Below are 27,104 nucleotides of genomic sequence, written 5' to 3' on the forward strand. Positions count from 1 at the left end.
AATGAGAAAAATCTATCACTCTTCAGCCAAATAACAATGCAAGCAGTCTGCTTTGTTTTTGTGAACCACATAATTCCTGAGAAATGAGGAGATGAGTGAAATGTGCAGATTGCTGCCAGTATTTTGTGTTTTCCTCATGTTAACCCCGAACTGTTGGCCTGATCCGTTTGTCTGCTGGCGGGAGGTCACATGGAGGTGACTGGCTGCCCTGGACAAGCTCCAGCAGTGAAATGATAAGTACTTGACCTCAAATTTGAATTTCTCTTCTCCGATAATGTTTCATGTGGGTTTCACACAAGAAAACAGGAGGTCTCACACTCCCTGCTTTGTATATTTTTGTAGGAGCAATTTCTTGTTTGTCTTTGGACTTTTTAAGGAACCATAAAAATAGAAAGTACATGCTACGGATTGACTGTGTCTCCACAAAAAAGGCAACTGTGGTGACGAGTCTGGATGGACCTCAAAAACCACACAAACCATTCCCCAACTACTGTGAGGCTCTCAATGCACTGAGCCACCAGCTCGCTTTCTCCTCCTGTAGTCCACAGGTGATATTCTTAGCAGCAAGACAAATTGAACCACAAAGTATTCAGCCACACAGTTCAGAATTTTTTTTTATATATACTTGAACCTAAAAACCTTGGCTGGTTTTGTCTGGCTATTGGCATAGTAGGATCTTCATATCTTTTTGGATTAAGCTCAAGATTTCTTGAAATAAACAAGGCCCTTTTTAATCAATTGGCATGCCAATTTTTGCTGAAAATAATATTGATAGATTGAACATAGCAGATGACAAATCTAATGACATTATCATTAGATGACATTATCATTTGTTATGATTTAATTCAATAGTTACGGTCAATATTTCATGATTTTCAATCATTTCAATGTAATTTATTGGAATTTTTGTGATAGAGATAGAATAGAGCAATAAAAAAGCAAACAATTCTGAGGTGACACATTGTTTACTGTTGAAACTCTAAAACATTCATTCAACCCCATTTACTCTGATGCACCTAAATAAAATATTTTATAGCTAACTGCCTTCAGAAGAAACTTAATGTTAACTTAGTTAACTTTGTGTTAACTATGGTAAGATATCCAGTTGAGTGTTAACTTAGTTTAAATGAAAAGCTAAGCAATTAACTGTCAATAGCTTAGCTAACATCAACAACAATGTTAACTTAATTGTTAACTAAGTTAGTTAAAAAGGTCTGGATTTTGTTCTGTGAAGGCTTTAGAAACCTGTTAGAGAGCATTACTACACAAACAGCTTCATGGTGGTCAAGGAACATAGCAATAAGGTCAGAAGTAAAAGATGGGAAACTTTTACAGAAAACTTTTCAATCCATTATCTGAAGTTTGAAAGAGTATAGCAAAATTGCAACACTACCAAGACCTCAACCTGAACTGACAGACTGGGCAAGGAGAGCAGTAATCATAGAAGCAGCCAAAGAGTCTATGGTAACAGGAGGAGTTGTAGAATCCACAGCATAGGAGGGAGACATTATTGATGGGGCAAAACAAGACATACACTCGCAAGATCTGAATTGTATAACAAGGTGACCAGGAACAAGCTACTATTAAAAAAAGCCATAAGAATTCACATTTAAAGTTTGCTACAAGCCTCAGAGGGGGTTACAGCAAACCTGTTCTGTCTCATTTTTCATCTGCTTATGCAATACTTGTGTTGGTGTGTCACATACAATCCCAGGAAACAATTGTAAGGCACTGCTCTCACCGAAAAATGCATGATTCGTTATATTCGCAGTAAGAGGACAAAATAGAGGACTGTGTGTTGAAAAGACTCAACAAGATACTTGTGTGGTGTCCTCTACTGCTACAGGGACAACTGTAGCAATAGAGATGGAGGAAACAAACTTTTAATGGTTGCTACTCTCTCTGAGCCTTCTCTGGCCATGCTCCATGATGTATAAACATGAGAGCAGTATCAACATTTATATCTGAATTTCAGCACCAAAGTAAACACCTGAATTTGCCTAAACAGCTCTACAAATTACATGGCATGCATCAGATTTAAGCTTTGAACTACAATTTATTCTAAGTGAGTCATCACTTACGTATGCGCTAAAGTGTGGTGAAGACTTTTCTTCTTTTCAGTGTTGTTCTTTCAGATGCCAAGGATTAACCGACATTGGTCTCGGACGAAAAAAAAAAGAAAAGAGCATTTTGTAATATATGTCGATGGTGAATCAGAAATATGGTAGTGTTTAAGGGCGAGGGCAGCCAAAATTCCCCAGAATACTTTGCAAGGTGCACTAATTACGCTTGAAAATACAATCAGGCTGAGCTGTAAGCCTGACAGTAAGTTACACCGGCACAGAGACACTGGGCATTGAAGCTTGCCCAAAAACGTATTCTTTTTGAATTTTTAACAAGATTTGCGGAACAAGATAACAAGCGCATGAGTAATCCATAAATCTTGTATTATGCCTTGTAAATTCTAATCACAAGCAGTAGTTTCAGAGCCCGTCATGGAAAGGTGCTGCTGCTTGCCATCAGCTCTGAGCCCACCCACTGAGCAGCTTCCTGACGGAATCCAGCCTTTGTTTAATGCAGAAATGTTGCTTTCCTGAACAAATTATGACGGCACATTCGTGACTGAAACCGGTATGTAATTTGGAGATAAAATCATGTCTGAAACTTTGTTTGTTGGCCTTGCTTCTTTGACAAATCTCTGAGTAAACAGGGTGGATCTCTTCCATGCAGGTCACCCTTTGCCAGTACTGGTTGACGTAAGAATGCATAAGTTAGGCTATTTTCCAGCTGAGTCATGTTTAAAAGATGCCTTTGGTGTTTTCTCATGAACAGGACATCACAAACGTCCTCTAAAACCTTTCAAAGCTGGCGTGCAGCTTTGCACATTGACTGAGACACCTCTAGTGATTCAAATGAACTTATTAAAAAGTTAAACAATGACTTCAAGAAACAAAGCACCAACATCCCTTCAGCATCCAGAGAAAAAAAAGAAGAAGAAAAAAAAACAAAAATGGACTGTATTAAGAAAACGAAGGCAGTTAACTTTTAGCAGGTGATTCTAATTGAGTGGTGCAGCCCATCTGGAGCTGGTTTAAAAGTATCACTCATATGCAATTCCTGTAACAACTAAGAAGGCTCTGTCGAAGAATGCAGGCACACAGTGTACCCCATGTGATGTGTTTTTATTTCCTTTAATGAGAGGACATTTTATGGAATTAGTTCTGGAAAATTTATTAATTGTCCAGTTATTAAAAAGATTAGTGTGACCAGTACCGATATCAAAGATAAAACATTAGTTAGACTTGCAAATGATCTCTTAACTGCCTCTGATAATGATCTTTATAGGGAAACATATTTGGATGAAACATGACCTGATTTAATTAATATTGACAGAATCCGGTGTGTACATTTACACACTGCCTCTGTACGCAATAGAGTTATGAATGGTGTTCCACAGGGATCTGAGCTGAGGACTTTGTCATAGGCTCTTTAACATGTCCAACGTTACATTGGGTCACTGTATATAACCATTACTGGAACTACTCCATTATATCATAATTATAGCCATCTTATTCATTGTGGCTAGCTAGAAATGTTCTTTTTTTTAAAGACAAGTTTATATTTCCAGTACCATTTGAATGCCAGGTAAGTACATGAAAATAAGAAGATCATCTGAGCTACAGTGAACATAAAAATGTTGGGGAAAAAAGTGGCAAGACCGTTGAGCCTTGTGGAACCCCACATTTGATTTTGGTTTATTTGAATGTATTTTAAGTCTTTTGAACAAGATGTTAAAAATCTATATTCGCAAAACTTTCACCAGAGCAGTGTCTGTGTATAAAAATGCAAAAAATAGTTTTTAAACAATTGTGTGCCGTTGCTTGAAAGATGTTATGAACTAAAAACAGAATAGAATTCATAATTTGCAGCTAGAGGGAGTTGCAAGTTGAGTAAAAATTCTGCTTCGTTAACTTTTGACAGCTACAAAGTGTCCTACAAGCACAAAGAACGGTTCCACAGAAGGATGTTTGTGTTTATGGATATTCCTTTAATTCCATAGCAACCAAGGGCTTCATTAGTGCAAAATTTCTCTCATCGATTTATAAATTAAGTCTCGAAGTACAAGAGGAATAGAAACTCGTTGATTGCTGTCTGCGGTTTCAGCAAGCTTTCTCCAACACAGCTTTACGGTCTCCTTTCTTTGGCTTGAAGTGAAAGCTTTATCCTCATATCAGGGTGTGGGTGCGATGTGTAAACACTCGAGCCGCAGGAGCAACATTCAGCACAGCGAGTGCAGCGGAGATGAAACGAGTGAGGGAAAACACCATGGGCACGTTTGGAAAAGGATCTGAAGACCTCCGAGCTACAAAGCCCATTCTCTTATTTGCCAATTTTCCCCAAATCTTGATGCTTTCTAATAATTAGTGCTGTGCCACAGATGTGACTTATTTCTTCATACTCTGAGTGTGTACACAGGATATGAAGATTTAAAGAAAGCATCATATGCTTTCTATTTGATAAAGCCGTTAAAATGAGGATAAAGATTAAAGCTGAGTGGCTTGGTTGGGGGAAAAGCGAACTGAAGTACTTTGACAAATCTAAACACATGGGAGAGAAGAAAAGGAAAAATGTGACTGTGGATCAATTCCATGGACTTTGAAGGAAACGGGATAAATGAGTCAACAAGCAATAAAAATGTTCAAAGAATTTCAGGGCTAAAAATGTCTGTAAAATAATGGATATCCTGTTTCTCAAGAGTGATTCATTTTCCCCATAAACAAGAATGAAACATAAGCTTTCACCTGTTATTCAAGCCTGATGAGAGAAATTACGAGATCAGGTATAAAAAATAAAATAAAACAAAACAAACAACAAAAAAAAAGTACAGAAGTTAAAATTGTATTTGAAGTTTGACATTTTAATTCACCTTTATTTGAAAAGTGGAAATTAAATCCATCCACCATGGAAATAAGTTAAAATGACAGCAGTGGAAATAACCAAATGCAGGAACCTGTCTGCTTTGACTCCGGCGTCGGCTGTAAACATTTCCACTTGCTGCAAACCGCAGTATTAAGTGGCACTTCATCACACTGAGACCTGAGATGTTATTGATGAGATTTTAGAAACAAGCATCCTGGGTTCCTTCAAATAAGCAGCTGAAGGGAACCTATAATTCCTCCTTTTTCACTTGAGCTGCTTCCTGACTTTTATTGCTCCCTGGAGAAACTTGGACATGGCATTTTTTCTCAATCACAGACCCTACATGTCTCTGCATTGTTGTTCCTTTCCTTTGCTTCAAAAATATTGACTGCAAAAATATCCAAGCAGCTGAACTGTTTTCACATTTCACTACATTACAAACAAAAACTAATGTATTTTTATGAAAGTTTAAGTGGTAGACACCTTTCGCGCTGTGAAGTGAAAGAAAAAGCATGTATAGTTTTCTGTGTATTTTTTAAGAAAAATGTGACATACATTTGCATTCAGCAGGGTTAAGTAATAAAATCTACATCCCAAAAGATTTGATACTGGAACTGAGGGTTCACCTTCCAGCTGGACAGAAACATTTTATATTCATCTAGGGCTATGGCGGAATGGTTCGAAGAAAATTCGTGCATTTGAATAATCCAGAAAAAAAAAAAGATGGACCAAGAATCTGTGGCAAGTCCTTAAAGTTGATGTTCACTGATGGCTATCCGTCCAATCTGACTGAGCTTGAGCTATTCTGTTACGAGAAATTGGCAAAAATGTCAGTATCAAAATGTGCAAAGCTCTTAAATACACCCTCAAAATGTCGGCGCTATAATTGCAGCAAAGTTACGCAAAGTACTGACTCAAGGCTGAAGTGAAATGCTTCATCAAATGTTTTTAAAATATGCTTTTTGTGAAGTTGTAATGTGACAAACGCAAAAAAAAAAAAAGAGTTCAAATGGTATGAAGACTTTTCCAAGGTACTTTAAGGAAGGAGGCTTGCTGTTTCACTGGGAGGCCCCTGGGGTACCACACAGCTGGCGTGCAGTAATTGCAGTGCAAAAGAGCGTGGAGAGATGGAGAGAGGCAGAGAAGGTGGAGATACAGTAACTCAGGCTGGTTTGAGCATTTTCAGCAACTCTGATGGATGTCATGCTGCGTTAGCGGTCCATCCCAGGTGTGCAGGTCAAGTCTTGTGAAACATAAAATAGCATTTGCATCAACACTTGGAGAACTAGACTTGGAAGGTTTCCTCAACCTCTTTGTGTAATCTCGTTCCTGCTCTTTATGTCATTTCCCTTCAGACCTCTCCCAGCTCCACTCGTTCTCCATCATTAAGCTCTCCTTTCCCTACAGAAGTTGAACAGAGGGATTTAGCTCCACCTAGTGGTCAAAGTTGTAAACGATCAGAGCTTGGGAAAATTTCAAGATATTTCCGTTTAATTTCTGAAGGTTTTTTTCTATAGTTTTGTTTTGCTGAGCTGTGCCAGTGGTGCAAGTATACCGGTAATTTATTACTTTCTTTTTCTTTGGTTTTTAATATTTATTCTGGTTATTTTATTATCACTAAATCCTGAATCTATTTGTTGCATTATTTTAGACTTCTTCTAGATTTGATGCATGTTGGTTAGATTTAAATTAAATTTTTTGTTACAGATAACACAATGTGTAAAATTAGGAAAAACTGAAAGTCTGCAGATAGATAGGTTGATACAATATTGTGTGCAACTGCAAGTGATCTGCACTTGTAAGCCCCTTTTTTAACTCGGCTTTGTTTTGCAAGTTTTTCTACCAGAAAATCCTTTTAAAAAAAAAAGTGACGCTACTGTGATGACACTGAGTCCAATTTTGATATCTGATCAATGTAAAAGTAGTCAGTTTTAGCCTTTTATTTAAATTCATGGCTTATAGAAATGTTCTTTTATTTTCAGACTGCAGAAACTGATGGTTATGTCAAAGAAAAAAAAACTTACGGAAAGATTTTGAAATGAATTAAGAAAAATAAAGTGAGGCTCACCATTACTCTAGCCTGATTTTAATCAAACATGACTTCAGACTCAGCTGCTTTGAGTGTTTTGTTGCATTCCAAATTTGATATTATTTTGGTTTACTTCCTGGGGTGATGTGAAAGCCACCTGTTGGATTTATTTGCCTCGTTGGATTTGCTTGGATGATAGACCAGTTTCCTACACATTTTCTGTTTCAAACTTACAGATTTTCCAGACTGTTTTTTTTTTTCGTATTTGTTTCAAAATGGTTGGGGTCAAAGTCAGACTATTTTTTTACTATGACAGATGGTTTAATATAGTTTGTGAGGTTTAGTATTTGTGTGCTCTAATGATTAAAAGTTCCAAAGTTGTACACAAAATCTATTTTTATCACTTTAGCCATATCAATCCAGTGAAGGCATAAAAACCTGAATGTGCCTGATTTAACTGGTGAGTTTTCAGTCACTCAAAAACACAGATTAACATACATACGCACTGCTCAAGAAAGTAAAGGGAACACCTAAACAAAACAATGCAACTCCAAATCAGTCACACCTTTTGTGGAATCAATGTTAGGTAGTGCCACATATAGTGAATCAACTTCACCTGCTGCTGTGCAAATGGAACACACAACAGGTGGAAATGAGAGACAATTAGCAGGACAACCCCTATAAAAGACTGATTCTGCAAGTGGTGACCACATATCATTTTTCTGTTCTTGTGCCTTCTGGTTGAACTTTTAGTCACGTTTTCATTTTGTCAGTGCTGTCACAAAGTTTTTTTTTACAGCCCTCTTAAGTTGCTCAAGTAGTGCAGCTATCAAAACTGAACATCATTTCAAGCGGTGGCGAGAAGGCACATAGGGCCTGTGCTACCAGTCCAGAGCATGGATTAGGTACCAGGAGACATCCCAGTATGCCAGAAGACATTGAGGGATCCATAGGAGGGCTACAACCCAACAGCAGTACTGTTACCTTGTCCTTTGTGCAAAGACAAACAGGAGGTTCACTGCAGGAGCCCTAAAAACGACCTCCAGAGGGCCACAAATGTACATGTTTCTACTCAAACTGTTAGAAACAGACTCCATGAGTGTGGTATAAGGGTCTGACGTGCACATAAAGGCCTGTGCTTACAGCTCAACACCTTGCAAAGCAATCAATGTGTGCTAGGGAACACCAAAGTTGTCGGATTCGCCATTGGCACCCTTCGCTCTTCATGGATGAAAGCAGGTTCACTCTGAGTACACGTGAGAGTATGGTGACACTTTGGGGAACATTATACTGCCTGCAACATCCTCCTCTAGTATAATATTTTGGTAGTGGGTCAATCATGGGGATGTCTTTGGATGGCTGCATAGCCCTCCATGTGCTAGCCAGATGAGCCCTTACTCCCAGACGGTACAAGGATATGATCCTCAGGACCATTGTGAGACCATATGCTGCTGCAATGGGCCCTGGGTTCCTTCTTATGCATGACAATGCTGTCCTCATGTAGCTGAAGTGTTCAGCAGTTCCTGCTTGAGTAAGTTGATGTTATGAACTGGCCTGCCCATTCCCCAGACCTGAATCCGATTCAGGTCTGGGAAATCGGATTTGACAGAAACATCAGTTGCCACGTCGCACCACAGACTGTTCAGTGGGTGTTCAGCTAACTGATGCTCTAATTGAGGTCTGGGAAGAAATCCCTCAGGAGAACATCCACCATCTCAATCAGGAGCATGCCCAGACGTTGCTGGGAGGTTTTACAGACATGTGGAGACCATACACACGATTAAGTGTCATTTAGACATGTCTTGAGAAATATTCACTGACACTGCATCAACCTGTCATGTTATTTTCCACTTTCATATTGAGTCTGAATCCAGGTGTAACAATTCTGATTTAAAATAATTTGTGTTCTTATTTCCACTGTTAATTTTTTTCAATGAGAATATTTAATTGAAATCTAGAGTGTTACTTTAGTTTCCCCTTTAATTCTGAGTGCATTTTTATGAAGTTATGGTGACAAAATCTCTTTATGTTGAATTTACAAGACCTTGAGCTCAAAAACTAAGTTTTATTTCCATTGTCACATCTAGAGGTAATAGAGCTAATGTTTGTTTTTGTTCGTTATTCTGAAAAATTACACAGTTTAGAAATCTTTCCTCTAGCAAATAAAAAAAACAAAACTTTAATCTTAACAAAATAAAGTAATAAGAGTATGTCTGATTTGTCTCTTGCCTTTGTTTCCATAATAACTTTCATGTAGGGAATGCTGCAGCATTAAATTTTTGTGAAAAGTGATTGGGGAAAAAAACAGAGTCTAAGATGATAATACCTCATTCATTTATTTGTTTTTAAACATAAGAAAGAATGGACTGCTCCAAGGTAAGAAAAATAACACAGCAATTTAAAATCAAGTGCACTTCAACATCATCCAACTTTTTAAGGGTTCACCCCTTCTCCAGCTGCTTGAAGTGAAATACACAAACTGAAAAACGTATCCCAAATCAGTCATTACTGTAAGGCTATGGGTGGTGATGCTTCTGTTGAGACGTCAGCAATGACAAAGACCCATTTACAGACAATCCAACATCACAACAAAGACCTTTTGCAGAATCTCTACATGAACAGAAATGTAACGAGACAAGAAGTGGACCGCATAATAGACTCCAGAAGAGTTGGGCAGTGGGCTCATTTGTGCTAAAACGCCTTCTTTAAGCCACTTATCAGAATGAAGGCGAGAAAATGACGACGGATGGAGTGTCACCTGGGCCAAGCAGTATTTGTAAGTAATTTCCAGCATGTGTTTGGAAGTCCTCAAGAGCACCATAGGGTAGAGATTATTACATCTTGGACAATTTAGAGGAGTTAAAGCAGACGACTTTCCATGCCGTGAGATATCAATTGACTATCATCTCAGCTTTTTATGGCCGGCAGATGGCTGACTTACACCGCATGGGATTGCAAAATTAAGAGAAAATCACAGGAAATTACTTATAAGTCGATTTATGTACTTTTCTGTGATAATAAACACAACTACCTGGCTACTCTTGATTGATTTAACAAGCCTCTTCTGCAAAGCAAATGAGTTACAATTACAGTCTGGCCCAGCTTTGACTACCATTATTCATGTAGGTGACTCATCCAAAAGCAACACAGATAATGACGAAGGATATTTAACAGAATGGTTGAAGAAGTACGTCACAATAATAGTGTGTACAAAAAAGCAGTACATATGAGTTAAACCGCCAAAGAACTTACAACCAAATGTCAATAACTTCACAAGCTTTTAAAAAAAACATCAGTTTTAACTTATTACATTCAAACACTGTCCAATCTTTACACTGTAACAGGCCTGTTATGAGGATAAAATGCAGCAATTTACAATTGCCTTGTGTATATTCAGCATATATAATATTTAAAAATGGCATTTCACATTCTTTATAATACATTGTGTGATCCACAAAATAATGCTGGCATTGTGTAAACAAATGTATGGAATATGCTGAATGTAGGAAAAAGAGGCAAACGTATGTGAAAATATGATCAGAAACTACTGTAATATGTGCAAACAAATATACGGGCTGAACAGCAGACGGCAGTGTTTCTCTATTTCTCAATGCATTAAGAACCAACAATGAAGATACGTGTGTGTGTGTTTTCTTATATTTTGTCACGGATCCAGACATGGGCTGGCTTCCAGTTTCTAATTATTTTTTAAAGAAAAGCAGTGGTTCAATTTTTTTTCTTTTACATATTAGTAATGTTTCACTGCTATTATAGCTTCAAAGTTCACTGACAGCAGTAGAATGACAGACAATAGTGTTGAACTTCCTCTTGCTTGCTGCTGAAAGGAGTCAGTCAGCTGTGTACAGGGGGAATTTTCAAAAACTTTCTTTTCCTACAAGGTGTACAGACACCTTGCAAAACAAATACGATAAAGCAAGCGGTGTGAAAATATATCTTGTAGGAAAAAAAAAACAAAGTTATTTGGGTAAGGTTCGCCTCCCCACACTTGTTACTTCAAGCAGCTAGTAAGATGTGTTGGATGCCTGAAGGTGGAAACTTTATACTTCCAAACAAGTGAGTTTCCTGTAAGACAGGAAATTTCTAAGGTAAAAAAAAAAATGGCAGACAGACTGGAGTGCCACTTATCACTTTTTAACAGTACCATTTAAATCAAACAATGTCTGACAGGTGATTTCTACTGGTGAAATAAACAACCCACTTCATACAAGCTGCCTGCTGTGGCAGATAATAATAAAAAGCTAACACCATTTTGATAGGCTATAAACACTTCTTACAAGTCATATTTAGGAACAAAGCAATTCAGTTTAGCAATCAATGTATTCGTAGTTTGTTTAGGTCTCCCAGCATCTTGAACATTTAATTGAAGTAACGACATCTCTCCAAATCCTAATACCAGCCCATGTCTAGTCACAGGGAAGCTTTTTCATTTTGCTGGTGTCAGAAAAGGTTTGCAGGTGTCAAACTCCAGTACTCAGGGAGGCAGTATCTGGCAGCTTTTAGATGCATCTCTGCCTGAACTGAATATTTAGGTTCTTACCAGGACTTTGTTGCATTATACTAAATACTGACTTAACAATGCATTCGTTTGATTAAGGTGTACAGGCCAGGAAGACATGCAAAAGCTTCAGGAGACCGGCCTTTGCGGACTACACTTTGACAACGCTGGTTTGTTAAATAAAAGACTGAAATTTGTTTTTGAAACTTGACCTGTTTGTAAGCAACAGATCACTGCAAGCAGTTGATTATAATTGTTTAATTGTTTAAAGAGTTGCAACAATCAGTGAAATGTCTTTCATTTTGTGTACAGTACTCCCAAATACTTAGGAATACAGCTAGAAATGCATGCGAGTTTCTTCAAAAGATTTTTGTGCAGTACAGTGGGTGCTCTGCATTTTGGATGATGATGTAGGCTCCACTGATGGTGTGAAATTTATGACCAAGTCATGGAAAATAAACCATGCAGTGAGAAATTTGACTTTAAAACTTGACTCCTGGCTATTTAACAACAGAAGGAAGCATATGTGAGGGGGGAAAAAATCTAATGAGCAGCTTTAAAGATCAACTCTGACATTTTCACACAACTAAATATGAAATAGGTCAGAGTTGAGTGGAATGACTTGTACATATACCGGGATGGAAAAACAGTAAAACTGCACTTGTTCTCATTCAACAAAGTCTGAACTCGTGTTTAACTCCCTGTGAGAATATTATCTTATCTGGCTTTTCCTCATTGCCAATAATGAGTCAGAGTTCACAGCAGGTCTGGGCATGTCAGTCAATGTTTGGAAGTCGAAATATTGTTTTTTTTTTTTTTTTTTTATGACATGAGGCTTGTAAAATGACCTTTCTGTAGTTGTGCGCATTGAGGGGGGGCTATACACAAAGTGCAAAGCAAAGTATTCACATCTCTTAAACTTGTTCACATGACATTTTGTCATGTTACAGAGCCAAACTTCAGTGTATTTTCTGTGATACCCACACAAACGGTACACTACTTTAACGTGAAAGGAAAAAGAACAAAACAGTAAAAATACTCTAAATACAACCTCGACAAAAAGTAGATTTTGCACTTCTTGAGTAAGGTTTCATAAGAAGATGATGTAATCGTCATTTTCTTATGAACCAAATGTGTTTGACATTTCAAACACATTTGACAGACACATGAATACAAGTCATACCTAAAGTTTTTAACACAGAGAAGATTTAGAGATAAAATATTCAAATATATTTGTCCAATTAATCAAATTGTAAAAATATATTTATATATAAACGCTGTTTAATGTATGCACAAGCCAAAATGCTGCCACGCAAGTTTGGGATGTGTTCTGTCTTAGTTAAAGTAGCTCTCTAGCATACTGTACTCCTCTGTATTCTGGTCACTTATGAAGACAGTATAAACAAAGCAGTTTACAGAAACTCAAAGTGGTATACAATGATGGAATGAGGATGCTGCTTTGGATGACGAGATGGACTAGTGCTAGTCAGTTATTTGATGGTGTTGGTGTCTCCACTTTTCTTATGAAACCTTATGTACAGGTTTATGTGGAGATTACGTGTTTCTACAAACAACATCATCAAGATACTAACAGATATTTCACACAGCTCAGTCATGTTTAAGTCCAGAATGTGGAATCACTGGCAGTTTAACCTTTCTGTAAATCACTGACTTGTATATGTGATTATTATCTTTTTTTATGTGATCGTTTCTTTTTTAAATGTTCTTAAATTATCTTTCTAAGGACCCATTTGTGTCTTTAATAAAGCTGCTGATGATGAAATGCTCTCATTCTTGAATTTTCATATAAACTGAATAAATAAAGACAGAATACACAACAAGAGGATGAGCCATCTAGTGGTCAAGTTTCTAAATAGTTAAGATTTTTAAGTCCTGTGCACCTGCCGTTTGCAAAGTGAAATAAAAGTCATTCATACAGACAACAGATGGTTACACCATCTGTTTCTGTGTCACTAGAGGGCGACAGTTATGTGAGAATATCAGCAGGACTGAACAGATGCTTTGTTTTTTAACTAAAGGTCATCTTATGCAAAAATGTCCCATAATTATTTTTTTTCATATATTGTAACTTAAGACTTTGTTGAATTTAAGACAGATACATAATTGAAAAAGCTGCTCTGTGTCAAATAATCTAGTGACATTACAGTTTATACTTTTTTGAAGGGAGTTTGTGTGGATTGAATTTTTTCAACAGTGAACAACCTTCAAGTTGTAATTTTTTTATTTCTTCGTATTTGTAATAAGCACAAACTATGAGAGAAAATGTGGTGAAATGGCACAAAAAATACTTTGTTCTGCTTATGTATAAAAACTACCATTTAAATGGGTGATTGCCATTAGTGCATTCTTGTGTGTGATGGTACACCTGCTGATAATTAGTATGCATGTGGCTGTAATTCATGAAGAAACTCCATGGTGATAAACAAGAAAAATATATGAGAGATGCAGCAGTAAAACTTGTCTTGGCCAATGTCTAATATGATTTTTCCCAATCTAAGTACGAGAACACAGAGAAAAGAAAAAAATGTTTCAGGTGCTTTAATAAAACAACAAGAATACTTCTATTACTGTGACAAACCATGTTCCTAATCGTTCCAGGGTTCTTAGAAATTTTACTGTTTGAAATAATTTTTTCTTCTAAGTATTATAAACTCTAAATATTAGAGTACAACATATTCAAACCGTAAACAGAAAATTTAACAAATTTCCCCCATAATCTTTGGCCAACTGATTGCATCTCTAAACAAAATGGAAAGTGCCTTAATTAAAATAAAGTGGTTAAAATATCACATTTATACAGCACTTGACATGCATATCTGTATATTAATGAACATGTAGTTTTGTTGTTAAAACAGTGACAATGGCAGAAGGACCCATATACAAATATAGCATGATATTAAAGAACATAATGACAATACCTACAAGTTATAGACACATTGCTTGTACATTCATATATGTCAACACTTAAATATGTATATACAGTATACATATATATATTCAGATGTATACAGATATATTGAGAGAGTAATTAATAGTGGCATTAATGAGGTGAAAAAGTCATTTTAATATTTGTCCCGCCAGAGTTTTATATAATCTGAATTACTGGACACAGACTTTCATACTGAAGCGAGATTTTTCTCTACATATTTCACTGTAATCTATGGTATATATCATCCTTTCCTGGACAAAATAATTTACACTTTTGTCTACTAATGCTGTAAATGCAAAGTCATTTGCAAAGAATTATAGAACTGAGGTTGTTTCCTAACGAGTACTGCTGAATTAGTCATTCTAAATATGATTACATTCTATATATCTGATAGGGTATTGACATATATTGCAATGCTTTAGTGCATACAAACAAAGGAAGTGTGTGTTTGTGTGTGCATGTGTGGCACACATTTGAAGGTGTGGGTGTGTTGTGATAAACGGTGTTGATGAAAAAGTGGCATATGATAGTGGTTGAAGGGCTGTGTCGGGGAACTGGCAGTGGATTTACTCTGTTGTGATGACAGAAACTCTCTCGATTGAAGGCCAATGGCATCCTTCCCAGCTGATACGTTTGACACTGAAAGGCCTCTAGATTCAGATTGGCTTTTTGAACCTCCCTTATGACAGCATATTGGGCCTCGCACTGTGAAAAATAAAGCTTATAATCTCCTCTTTTATTGACAAACCTTGATTTAAGATTAATTTAATCTGGTATTTTGATAAAGCATACAGATTCAACATTGTTAAATCATTGAAGCAATGTGAAAAATACTGGAGAAGTCTGCTTTCCGTTGACGTAATCTTAGTGATACTAAAAGAGAAAATCTTGTCTGTTTTTGCCTCCACTCACAAAGACGCAAACAGCAACGCAAACCTTGGTTCAAACGGGTTCATCAACTGGACAATAAACCTAAGTAGCAGAAAAATTAAAACAGAATGGTTGATGAGCAAATTAATCAGGGTTTAGACCGTGGCAGTTTCATCCTGGTAGTTTACTTAAAGGAGGGAACAAAACTCTAAAACCTGATTGTGCAACATCTTAAGAAGCGAAAGGAAAAAAATTATAATGAACTGTAAACTTTCCCTTTCAATAAACTATGCTTTCACTTTACTTCAGTACAACAAGAATTTGTAGAGAAGAAAATTTCCCTCCATTGAAGACAGATCATTCTACTGTGATTTCAAATTTATTACAGAGATTTTACACAAAACTAAAAATGTAAACCTTTAACTGGCTTATAATACTGCAGAGAGCTTGGAGATTACTTTATCTGCCTTTGCAATCAAAAGGCTGGCCACATAAAAAGTAATGTCACGTTGTATATCTGAGAATATTTTTCAACTGGAGAATATTAATTTCGTCACATAGAAATTAATCAAATTAAAATTGATTAAAGTATAATTGAAATAGATATTGCCTTTCAACCTTTTTACCATGGAGACCTCACAATCCAACTAAAAAGAATATCTGTCATACTCACAAACACAACTGTAACGTGAGTAACACGCACAGCTCATTATTTTTAATTATCTCAACCCTTCCTGGTTCTCGTTGGATAAACACTTTCACTGCCAATGTTGTCAAGCTAGAGGCCAAAACTGAAACGCTACAGCCAAAGTTTGGATGCATTTGAGAGTGAGAAAGTGGATTTCATTGTTTTGCTTTTTTTGTGCATGAAACATCTGCCACAAAGCAGCAGAAGGAAGATAAAGTATTTTAAGAATTAAGTTTGGGCGTCTTTATTTCTGTTGTAGTTTCTATGGAATGTTTGGGATTATTCTTCCTGCACTCTTTGTCCATGGTCACACATTTTTATTAATAAGGAATTTTATTATTCCTTTTGAAATTTACTTCTGTTCACAGAGACATCACTGACATTCCGGCAGTGGAAAACTATGGAATGATTGTGCTATAATCTGTTAAATACAAATATGTAAGGGTGTTTTATAAATCAGGGTAAGGTGTTTGTCTTGTTAACTTGTGGGAATTAAACAAATGCCTCAGGAAGGTAAGTTTGTAACTATATAAATTTAGAGCAAAGATTTGCAGAAAAATCTGCCTGAAAGTGAAGTGTGGACTAATAAAAAGGAGCATGGGAAATGAAACTGTTTGTGCACATATGAAGGACAGGTATTTACACAATAAATGCATGTTTGTACCCCTGATATGTTAGACGGGTGCTGGTTTGGTTAGGGTGCGATCTGCCTGGCAGGAAGAGACCGGTCCTACACACATCTCTCCTGTTTTCATTTGGTCTTCGTTTTGCCCGCCTCTCCGTTCAGCTTACCCTCCTTCACCAGCTTCTGATTAAGTTGGCACAGCTGGAGAAGGAAGCCATCGTTAGGGCCGATCTCTCTCTTCTGTCTCACGGTGGCGAGAGCTGTCCGGGCGTCCATTTTGTGGCGCATCATAAGGTAAGCAACAACCATGGTCGGGGAGCGGCTGTAGCCTTCTCTGCAGTGCACATACACCTTCCCTATAAGATCAACGTCAAAACAGTGAAGAGCACTCATTTAAGGCAGGTGTCACTGCAAACATTTTTTAAATATTACAATTGTTTGAAAGCATTTAAATAATATATTTTTAAAAATGGATAAAATGTTGATGCACTTTAATTTCAACTTAAAGTTTAGTAAATTGTTGATAGAGTCGAACTTGCTTATTGGAGTTCAGTAATTGTGGATTTTTAATTTTCACGGAATAATAATCCCATATTATTCCGTGAAAATTTTACTTTTTGCTCATTTTTCTTTTAGCATTTCTAACAAGGGCTAATTAAAGTAGAAATTGAATGATTAATATCTCTGGTCATTTGATTGACACCTCTCTAAAACATATGTAAGTAGAGCAAGAACGTCTTCCATTGTGCATATATTTTTCCAATAAACAAATTTATCTGTAAAACAATACTTCTATGATCAGACAATACAAAATCTAACAGTAAAAAGAACCAGTTTGAATGTTTTAAGCAAAACTGATGGAGAAAAGTAGCAAGGTGAAGAAAACTGGGAGCAAACACAGATGATAAATTAATAAAGAAAAAGAAAAGTTGGGGGACAGATGCTGCGACTAAAGCTGCTGAGCACAGCAACTTTTCTGCCAGGAGATGCAAATACAAGACCAAACCTCTGCTGCAGAAATCAGTCACACCCGAGCAAAGCCACATGTAGACTGGGTAAACTTGTCTGTATCTGTATCTGGTATATATACTGTACTGCTTGTTATATCCAAAGATAAATCGTTGTTCCACTGTGCTCACAGGGTGGCTGAAAACCCCATGAGCGATTTAACAAAGTAGCTGATATACTGGTCTCAGGTCAGATCTGCAGATTCTGCACTTCCTTTGAAAACCCAACCCCTCTGTGTCCTTGTAGTTTATTCTATTTATAACACCTCATTTCCTTCCCTCTCTTCCTTTGTATTGACTGAGAAAATCCTTCCAATGACATGACCTCTTCTGCTCCTAATATTCCTGCCAACCGTGGATCAATGTTGAATCTGAATCATCCTGTTAGAGATGCGAGATCTTTGGCTCATACCTTCAGTCATTATCTCACCCCATCCGGAGTCAGAACAGACAGTTTCACTGCTTTCTCTCCTAGTTTGTTTCATTTGATTGAAATCAGCTACAGCCAAATTACATACCTTAATCAGGCAATGCCTGATTATGGATATGGTTGCACAGTAATTTAAAAGAAAATCACGGAAATGCAAAATCACTGTTGAACAGTGATATTCACATTTTCCTTAATCATCATTCTCATCTGTCAATAACAGGCATACATCATTCTGTGACCTTTCGTATTCTAACCTTTGGCATCTGTCAAGTATGAGCATGTATTGCAGTGAGACAGCGCCCAACACTGTGAAAATTAGACCAACCAAAAAAAGGTTTGTTAAAAATGTGATTATTCAAAACCAAAATATTTGTATTTTAAAACCGTCTTTTTGAAAATATACCCTGAAACATATATTTCAGGGTATAAATGTTATAAAAAAATATGACATTTCCTTTAAGACTGGATGAAAAACATCCAGTCTTAAAGGAAATGTTATATATTTTTTTTATCATGATTAATCCTTCTTTCAAGATAGCATGGTTGCATATTGAATCTGTTGAATTGTTTTTCTTGCTTAATTAAAAAAAAAAAAAAAAAAAAAAAAAGAATTGCCTCATGAGCATTTTAGCAAAACGACTCAAACTATTGCCTCATTTTTTACCCTATTTTATTAAGAATGCATGAGTGCAGGTCCTCATTAAAATCTTGACCATGACCTTTTTGGAGCTGAGAGCTATAAAATGTCACAGCTAATGTTGTGCAGAACACGTCATCCCACTGCAGCAAAAGCACACACATAACAGAGCTCCAAGACCATCCTGGACTGCTCATCTATCCTTTCTTTGCCACTGTAGCGCTTTATAGTTATTTATCTGATTTATACTGTGCTCTACAGGTTTTGTCAAAAACTGTCTGCTAATTAAGATGCCCTCCTGTGTTACACCTAGCAGTAAAATTATGCCATAAAATCCAGGGTTCAGCACACTAATAATAAGTGTTGACTACATTTTCTTTAAACTCTAAAAGAGCTGATGAGAATTTTCAGGTGGAGGATGGTTATGTCCTCATGGGATTGAATGTTTCCTCTGCTTTGCTCTCTGAAACTCTTTGTTACTGTACAGAACACCTGACCTGGCAGCAGCATCAAATTCCACACTCAGCTCCCTGGCGGTTTCTACTGTTTTGTTCCTTTAAACAAACTAAAAATGCTAGAGATTCTGTTTAAAAACAGGATCCACAAGATCCAGTGGTGTAATACGTAAAACGTTTTGACAATGTTGACAACCAGGGACATGATCTGACACCAGAATATGGAGCAGGACTCGGGAGAGTTTCGGATTTAGCTTCATGATTATCTTCTGTCCTCACTTCAAGAGACAGAACCGAGATTTCCCCCAGAAAACTTGCTAAGTCCAATGGTAACAGTGCTAGTGCAGTCCACCAGCAGCTCTTTTAGTTTTTGTGTTAAACATTTTTAAAAGTTGATAGATAATTTGACTAGGTAATGATCTATTATTGAAAGACGTTATTGACAATACATAAACACCAAATGTTGAGTTTTAAAGAAGACAAATACCCAAAAAAGGAATTTATATATAACATTTTGAAAATCCTACTTAAGTAGTCAGTTGATAAAATAAGAAATATAATGCTGGTCACATTTAAACAAAGTAAATTAAAATAAATATTACCTCAGACAATGATGAGTAAGGATATCTGAGTGCTTTACTAAATATTCTCATTCTTAAATATTCTACAAAACTTACTATTTATTGTAGTAACTTTTCTTGTGTCTTCCTAAATCCTTCCGTTTTGTATAGTAAAGTGTTTTGCATTGCTAGTTGTGAATGACTATTATTTATCTAAGAAAATGCAGTATTTGCAAGGAATACTTTGGACCACAACCCTGTCTGCGATTGGCTGGTGGTGTGGTTGATTTAAATACACTTTATCAAGCATGTGCCAGAACATGTATTGAGTGAGAGTGTGAGATGTAAATGCACATGCCACATATTCTTTGTTCACAAAGTTATTTGTGCTCACATCAGTCTTTTGGTGCACTCAATGCAAACCTCTAAATCCTGACTACAACTCAGGATTACAGCCATGCTTTTAGGGGTTTACATTCAAGCTTTTATATTTGATGTGTACCTTGGTGCAGTATTCTAATAAAAGACAGCCATCCAAGTGGAATTATATAAAACGTACAGCTGACGGTGCTCTGCAAGAGCACCTTCCAAATGGACCATTTTGAGTGAACTTGTCATGATGCATGCCAAGTTCAATGCAGCAAATACAGATCTGACTTAACCTGTCTTTGCAATACCTGTTACTGGTGTATAAAAAATAAAAACATACTCATAATAAATAAACAGTGGTTAGCTTGGCAGGGATGGGGCAAGTAAAGCCTGGCAACAAGCCATGCTTATAATACACTGGGGGAAACCCTGCATTACAATGACTGAATCATTAAAGCACCATTTAATCATTAAATCATGTTTCTTCTATTCAACAAGCAGCTAAAGGAGTTTGTGTCTCAGTTATAGTCCATTTATTTTGCAGACCACCAGTCTCTGGTTAAGAAGACTGGTTAGCTCATTGGTTGTGGGGTTGATACAGAAATGAGACATCTTCCAGATCTCAGTCAGAGATTGAGTTAGACTTTCCATAATTTTGACTGACAGCTTTTAAAAAAAAAAAAAAAAAAGGGGGGGGGGGTTATTTTACCCATCAGTTTTTTTAATGATTGGTTGTCTCTGACCAGGAACGATTTATTTCTGCAATTTAATCCAATACAACTTTAAAAATACTTTATTGATCCCAAAAGGCTGGGATGGACTGGTGGTCTGTCCAGGGTGTACATTGCCTCTCGCCAGTTGATTAGGCATCAGCACCCATGCAACCCCACTATCAATAAGTGTGCATGACTATGGATGGATAGATGGATGATACCAAAGGAAAATGGTATTAAACAAATGGTCAAATGGAGCCGGAGAAACAAATTTTTTTGGCATATTATAGCGTCAACGCATTGACAGTTTTACCATATTTGTAAAAATGTTTTTCTAAAAGTTACCTACTGCAGCTTAAAGCTACTAAAATGTAAGAATATCAAAAAGTAGCTCTTTAAAATATATTTTTTTAATTATGTATTTAAACAGATGAGCCCCACTAAACAACAGTAACATTCTAACCTTTGCCATTATGGTGTGCTAGTCCTCTGTCTATAAAATCAGCCCCCTCCTCAAAGAAGGCACTAAGGTTGAAGCCCTTTGTGTCGTTGGCTGGAATGCCATGGTACGTGATCCCAGTGCCGGCGTACATCTCTGGACTGGTGTTGACGTGCATGAAGGAGGTGCCCTCTGCCATGTTGAGGACATGTGTCACACCAAGTTTCTGCAGTCGCATGGGGTTGTGGGCCACAAACCTAAGAAAGTAAGAACGAAGATTCAAAGAGCAGAAATATAGAGTGCAGATCAGTTATCTAGCAGGTTGCCATAAGCTTTGGGATGTTAACTCCTATAAAGTATGTCTAAAGCTTTTGTCAAGGTTTGTCCAAGGCCTCAGGAACTGCTTGATATGATACATCATTGGTGAATAATACACACAATAGGAATATGCATGATTGAAATCCTTGTGCTTCATTTAAGAAATTATTTCCCACGTTCTCAGAAACATAGTTATCTTTATAAACTTAGATTTGTTTTGAGGCGTAAAAGCCATGCAGGATCAAACATGTATCCCAAATAGAACTTTTGCACAGAATGGTGTCTTGTTTTTCCACTTTTCATGCTTACGAGGATCTTTAACTTATAGTTCAATGTGGGACCAGAGAGTTTGTGAAATAAAATAGGTCTTGAAATAAGAATTATTTTCTCCCCACTGAATATGAGATATAATATAATACTGCTACTCTGGAAAATTATTTTATTATAAAGGAATTTAACACAGTTTCACCAGGGATCCCTAACTGTACTGCTTGTTGTTCAAAAAGTTTTAGAATTTGGAAAAACAATATTATGTTTCATACAAACATTTTTATCAACATAAATCATTTTTAAAAAGTGCATTTTCAGCAGCAAATGAGAATGAGAAAAGCAGGATAGCAAAATTTTGCAGCATATTGATTCCAAGAAACTGAAACAAAACAAGAAACCTAATCTCTTCAACCCATAGAGCCAATTTCACTACAACAGCTTTATTCTTACTTCATGCCCTCCATTTCCACGACACAATAAAGCTATTCCTGCTCCAACTCCAGTGCTAATAAATGCTGCCTTTACAAACAGCAACACTGCATATCAGATCTATACAGCTAACAGGCCACAACAAAGCCATACAGAATGGTTGCTGCTCAGGTCTGTCTGGCCCTATGCCTGAAACCACTTTACTCTCCAAACTGCCTGAGAGCACTGTCCATTGATTGTGAATAAAATGTCTCACTGTGTATAAAAGACCAAGTTATGTCAAGGTTTTATATGGAGCATTCAGCATCACTAATTGTAATAATTTATATTTTAAACAGGAAAAATAGACAGAAATTGTTGCTACATAAAGAAAAAGTAAGTGCCTTGTAAAAGTATGGATAGCCCTTGAAACTTTCCAGATTTTGTTAAATCACAATTTTTTATGCATTTGTATTGTCCTTGAAGAACCTATATTTGCCACAGCTTTATGTCTCTTGGGGCCTCTATAAGCTTTACACATCAAGAAACATAAAGTTTTTCCCAATTCATTGTTGAGCTCAGACAATTCAGATTGGGTTAGGTGCATCAACCTAAAGGTGTCCAAATACAAATGCGTGCTTGGCTCATGGTAGTGGTAGCATCATCATGATGTGAGGAAGCTTTTTGGTAAGGACAGAGAGGTTGATCAGAGCTGATGGCAAGATTTTGATAAATTTAGTGCAAAATCTCATGAAAACACTTCAGAAACTTCATCTGGTAGAGAAAAAAAAATTGCAACTTTAATTTCAACAAAAGATTGTTCAACTAAATTGTACTGCTCGGGAGTGTGGCCAGAATAATGATAATAAAAAAATAGGTCTGCATTTGTTTTTATTTAAAAGATGGTACAACCTTTTCCTTCAATGTTAAAATAATGTGCCACTTTGTGCTTTCCTGTCACATGATGTCCTGAGAAATACAATGAAGACTGTGGTTGTACTGTCACAAAAAACATGGCAATGTAAAACAAAAACATTCAATAAAACACAAAAAATAAGGTTATTACTGCTATTATATTTAGATTGTTTAAGGTTCTGATGGAATTATGTAGCAGTAAATCCTATAGAAAAGACACGACTTCAGTCATCAACCTTCATGAGTCCGGGGTGTTTGCTTTGACAGCTTTGTGTGTTTTTACTGCTATTTGTGCTTAAAGTCGATATCAGGCTGGTGAGATGTGGCTGGTTGGCCCCAAGCAGCTCCCTTAAGACAGTGACAACGAAGTACCCTGTTCACACACACACACCTGCACACTCGAGGAACTAATAAAAAAATCCTGGAATAAAGCAGCCCATCTCCCTACGTGTCAAATGAAGGGCAATGATGAAGAAAAGCAAACGCAGCATACAGCTCCTTTAGTTCCATTCAAAATAAATAATAATAACAATAGTAGTAATAATAACACTTTTGTGAGAAAGGCTGGACTTCATAAATGATTCAACAAATGCTTACAGTATGAGCACTTAGATGAAGCAGGAAGAAAATGCATTATATGTCGTAAAGTGTTACTACCGACTAAATGCAGAGGTGAACACGGTTCAGCCAGGTTCAGATCCAATGCTTTCCTTTCTGCTCGAGTCACAGCCTCCTCACCCTGGGATCTGCAGTCCCAACGCATCCATTATTAAAGAGCAGCTTTACAACTAACCAGTAAACAACCACACCTTTATTTTGTCCCCAAGCCATGCACTGTGGTGTCAAGAGTGCTGACTGCTACTGAACTGAACAACAGCACAGGTCTGCAAAGTACAATCATAATCCATTTATGAACAGGAACTTTTCTCAGAACACTTGACTAAACAAGTACAGTTTAAGTTGTTGTCTCATGCACTGATAAAATTGGGATTGGAGTGAAGTGGGAAACCCTATTGTAATTTTATATATATTATTTTTGTTCGCCAGGGAGATATGTTGAACAGAAGAAGCAGACAACACTGAAAAAAATCTGAGAAGGCAGTTTGTATCAAAGTAGGTTTTTCTACCAAAGATTAATTTCCCTTCCCCAAACTTAAATGACTCCTCTGCAGGGACCTGTACTAGTAGAAAAATGCATTTCAAGTATAAACATCAAAATATAGGGAAATGTGTCTAATTTATTAGCATTTGTGGACACAGATTTGCATTACACATATATATGCTACACATTCACTCTTCCTTAAGATTGTCCTCTAGTCTCAGGACAAGCAAAACTGTCCCAATGTATCCAGATCACTCGGATCCCTTTTGAGCACTAAAATGTCCCTGTTCCTTTTTAAAATAGCTATTTTTGGTGTGCCACATGTGAAACTAGTTATCTGCAGACAGAGAGGACTGAGATTTTTATGAAAAAACTAGTTTAATAAGTAATAATTTTATGTGTAAATTGAGCAAAACCGGTTCCTTGAATGCCACCAAACTACCAAAAGAACACTCATGTATCTGTACTTCAAGAACATTCTAATGAATATCTACAAGTTGAATTACATGTTCACCACAACAAAGCCGTGGATAAACAGTTTTTCCTGGAACGGTAAATTGTTTCTCCACCATTAGCACATTGAGCAGCGCGTACACAAGAGTGACTGACGACACGAAGACCTTCATCTGATTGGTTGTTTTTGACCAGGAACAGTGCATTTCAGTCACCAGAATATGTTGATAGTTTTAACAAATATGAAAAAAAAAACATATTTTTGTGAATGTTACATTTGGCAGTTTTTTGCAAACTACAATTAGTTAGCAAAAAAATTAGAATAGAGGAGCTTGGCTACTACAAAACCGGATGACGTCACCAGCTTCAGGCAGGAAGAAAAGCAGTGTTTTTCCAAAATTTTTATGAACCCAACAATTTTATTTTTTATTTTTTTAATGGTTAAAGATATTAAAATGACCAATAATGTAGAATAGCCCCACATATGATGTTTCTTGCCTAACGAATAGCCTAATCACCAAAAGGCGATTAGTTTGAAAGTTTACCCCATTCAATTATGTGTAAAAAGTTTTTGAAAGAGTGAAAGATTTTGAAAAGGAAAATGTTACAGTCATTGTGCACATCTGCTGACTGAGATTAATGCTGAGAGTACTCCAGATAAAAAGTGTGACTGCTTTGTAGCATTGAGACAATATAATAACTCACTGACTTTCTTCCTGTGTGTTGGCTTTGAAGAGCAATAAACACAAAAGAACTCTTCTTCATAATCATGGAACAAAACTTCTCCATCAGACAAAACATCTCCATTCTGAAAGGAAATGATGAAGTTGAAAGTACAAAGTGCCTCTCAGGCCTGATGAGCTTCCACTGAGCACAGGACTGCCAGCACTTTGCTCTGAGACATGCAGACAGTCATATTCATATTGATTTTAGTGAAGCACTGAGATCCAGGAATATGACATACATCCTGTCCCATTGACCTCACCTCCAACTCTGTGCTGTTAGCACTTTGCAGGTTGCAGAGAAACAAAATGCAAATGGATGCAAACCTGTTCAGTTACAACAAACCATATCCTAACATGTAACTAACCCCTAGATCAACGTTTATCTTTAATAAACTGTTTGAATAGATCATTTAGAGTGCCATCTTATGTTTGTGTGAATTTGACATTTTTATGTAAGTTTAATTAATTCCACATTATTTTACCTTAGCCATCTCAATGTTTATCTCTGCTTGAACAGTGATTCAGCAGCTGGATACTGTTTTGTTCAAAACAGCTCTACTCCACCTTTTGAAGTTATAAGGAAATATTTCATCTCTGATTATGACGCCTTTAGTTTAAGTTTTGTTTTTTTGTTGTTGTTTTTTGTGTGTGTGTGTTGTTTTTATCTGCTAGATGCAGATTCCAGTTGGACAGGGAAGGGAGCGGCTTATTGAAGACGCGATTTCACGGCAGTGACATTGGAGGGAGATCATGATGTCTTGAAATTCAGTTTCTCTGCTTCCAATTTTGGCTCTGTGCCTCTATTACCAAATTTTGTATCAATACATTTGTGGACCTTTGACTGTTGTTGTTCCTCTCTGGTCTTGCGGATCATCTCGCTGCTTTGTTTGGAGAACAGCTGCTTGCTGCCGCTGACACCGACAGCCTGTCGCTTCTTCTCTGCATTCACAGAACAAAACAGGAAGCCCGCCCAGCGTGCGTGATGCCCAGCATGCGACACTCTTGTCATGGTCACGTTTGATTAATACTAAATATCAGTCCACAGGACTGCCACTGTAGCTCGTCTACAAAGAGTACTCACGCGTTCCCGATGTAAATCCTGGGGAAGACCTCATTGAAGTGCTGGGTGGGGAGGTTGTAGAAGCCGCTGCCGTCGGAGAGGAGCTCGTTGAGCTCGTTTACGGTCAACTCGCCGCCAGCAGCCGGGATGTCTGTCGGTGGGGGCGGCGGCTGGTGGTGGTGGTCATGCTGCTGCTTCGTGGGGCTCAGGTGTTTTTTCATGGCTCGTTATTTGTCCCCCTTGTCGAACTGGTTTCAGATTCCAACCACCGCCTGACTAGTGAGACCGCCGCTGGTGTCCAACAGCATTTCTTTTATCTTCGCATGTTAGTCGCACGCGCTCTGCAAGGTGTCTCATCAGAGGTGCGCGAGCCCTTCGGTTTTCTCCCAACGGTGAAAAGAGTGGGGGAGTTTCCACACTTTGTTCCGGTCACCCTTTCAAAGTAAAAGGCGAAGCTCATTTCAAGAAACTTTTTATTTTTATTAACGTTTTTATTCGTGACATTGTTGTTTTCACATATTTTTATTTCATTTCATTTATCTCTGACAAAATCACAGTAAAACCACACTCTCTGTATTTGTATGATTTTTAAATATATTCCATGAAGGAAATCCTACGTATTTACATTGTTAATGTTTAATAATG

At 37.1% G+C, this 27,104-nt stretch overlaps 1 protein-coding gene across 1 annotated transcript; it reads right to left on the reverse strand.

The window, feature by feature from the left end:
- Positions 1–9,264: 9,264 nt before the first annotated feature.
- dusp3a (dual specificity phosphatase 3a) lies at positions 9,265–26,833 on the reverse strand. Its single transcript, XM_055042897.1, has 3 exons — positions 26,481–26,833; positions 21,233–21,465; positions 9,265–16,954 (listed from the first exon to the last, which is right to left on the reverse strand). The coding sequence occupies exons 1-3, from the start codon at positions 26,678–26,680 to the stop codon at positions 16,725–16,727; spliced, it is 663 nt and encodes a 220-aa protein (XP_054898872.1). The 5' UTR covers positions 26,681–26,833; the 3' UTR covers positions 9,265–16,724.
- Positions 26,834–27,104: the final 271 nt, after the last annotated feature.

Source organism: Poeciliopsis prolifica, unplaced genomic scaffold (assembly GCF_027474105.1).
Source record: "Poeciliopsis prolifica strain line A6 unplaced genomic scaffold, Auburn_PproV2 SCAFFOLD018, whole genome shotgun sequence".
NCBI lineage: Eukaryota > Metazoa > Chordata > Actinopteri > Cyprinodontiformes > Poeciliidae > Poeciliopsis > Poeciliopsis prolifica.

Excerpts from the sequence above, each read along its gene's own strand:
- dusp3a (XM_055042897.1), bottom strand. The coding sequence starts at position 26,680 with ATGAAAAAACACCTGAGCCCCACGAAGCAGCAGCATGACCACCACCAC. Across the intron at positions 21,466-26,480 it reads AGGATTTACATCGGGAACGC|GTTTGTGGCCCACAACCCCA; the intron begins GTGAGTACTCTT and ends TTACTTTCTTAG. Across the intron at positions 16,955-21,232 it reads AGCACACCATAATGGCAAAG|GGAAGGTGTATGTGCACTGC; the intron begins GTTAGAATGTTA and ends TTGATCTTATAG.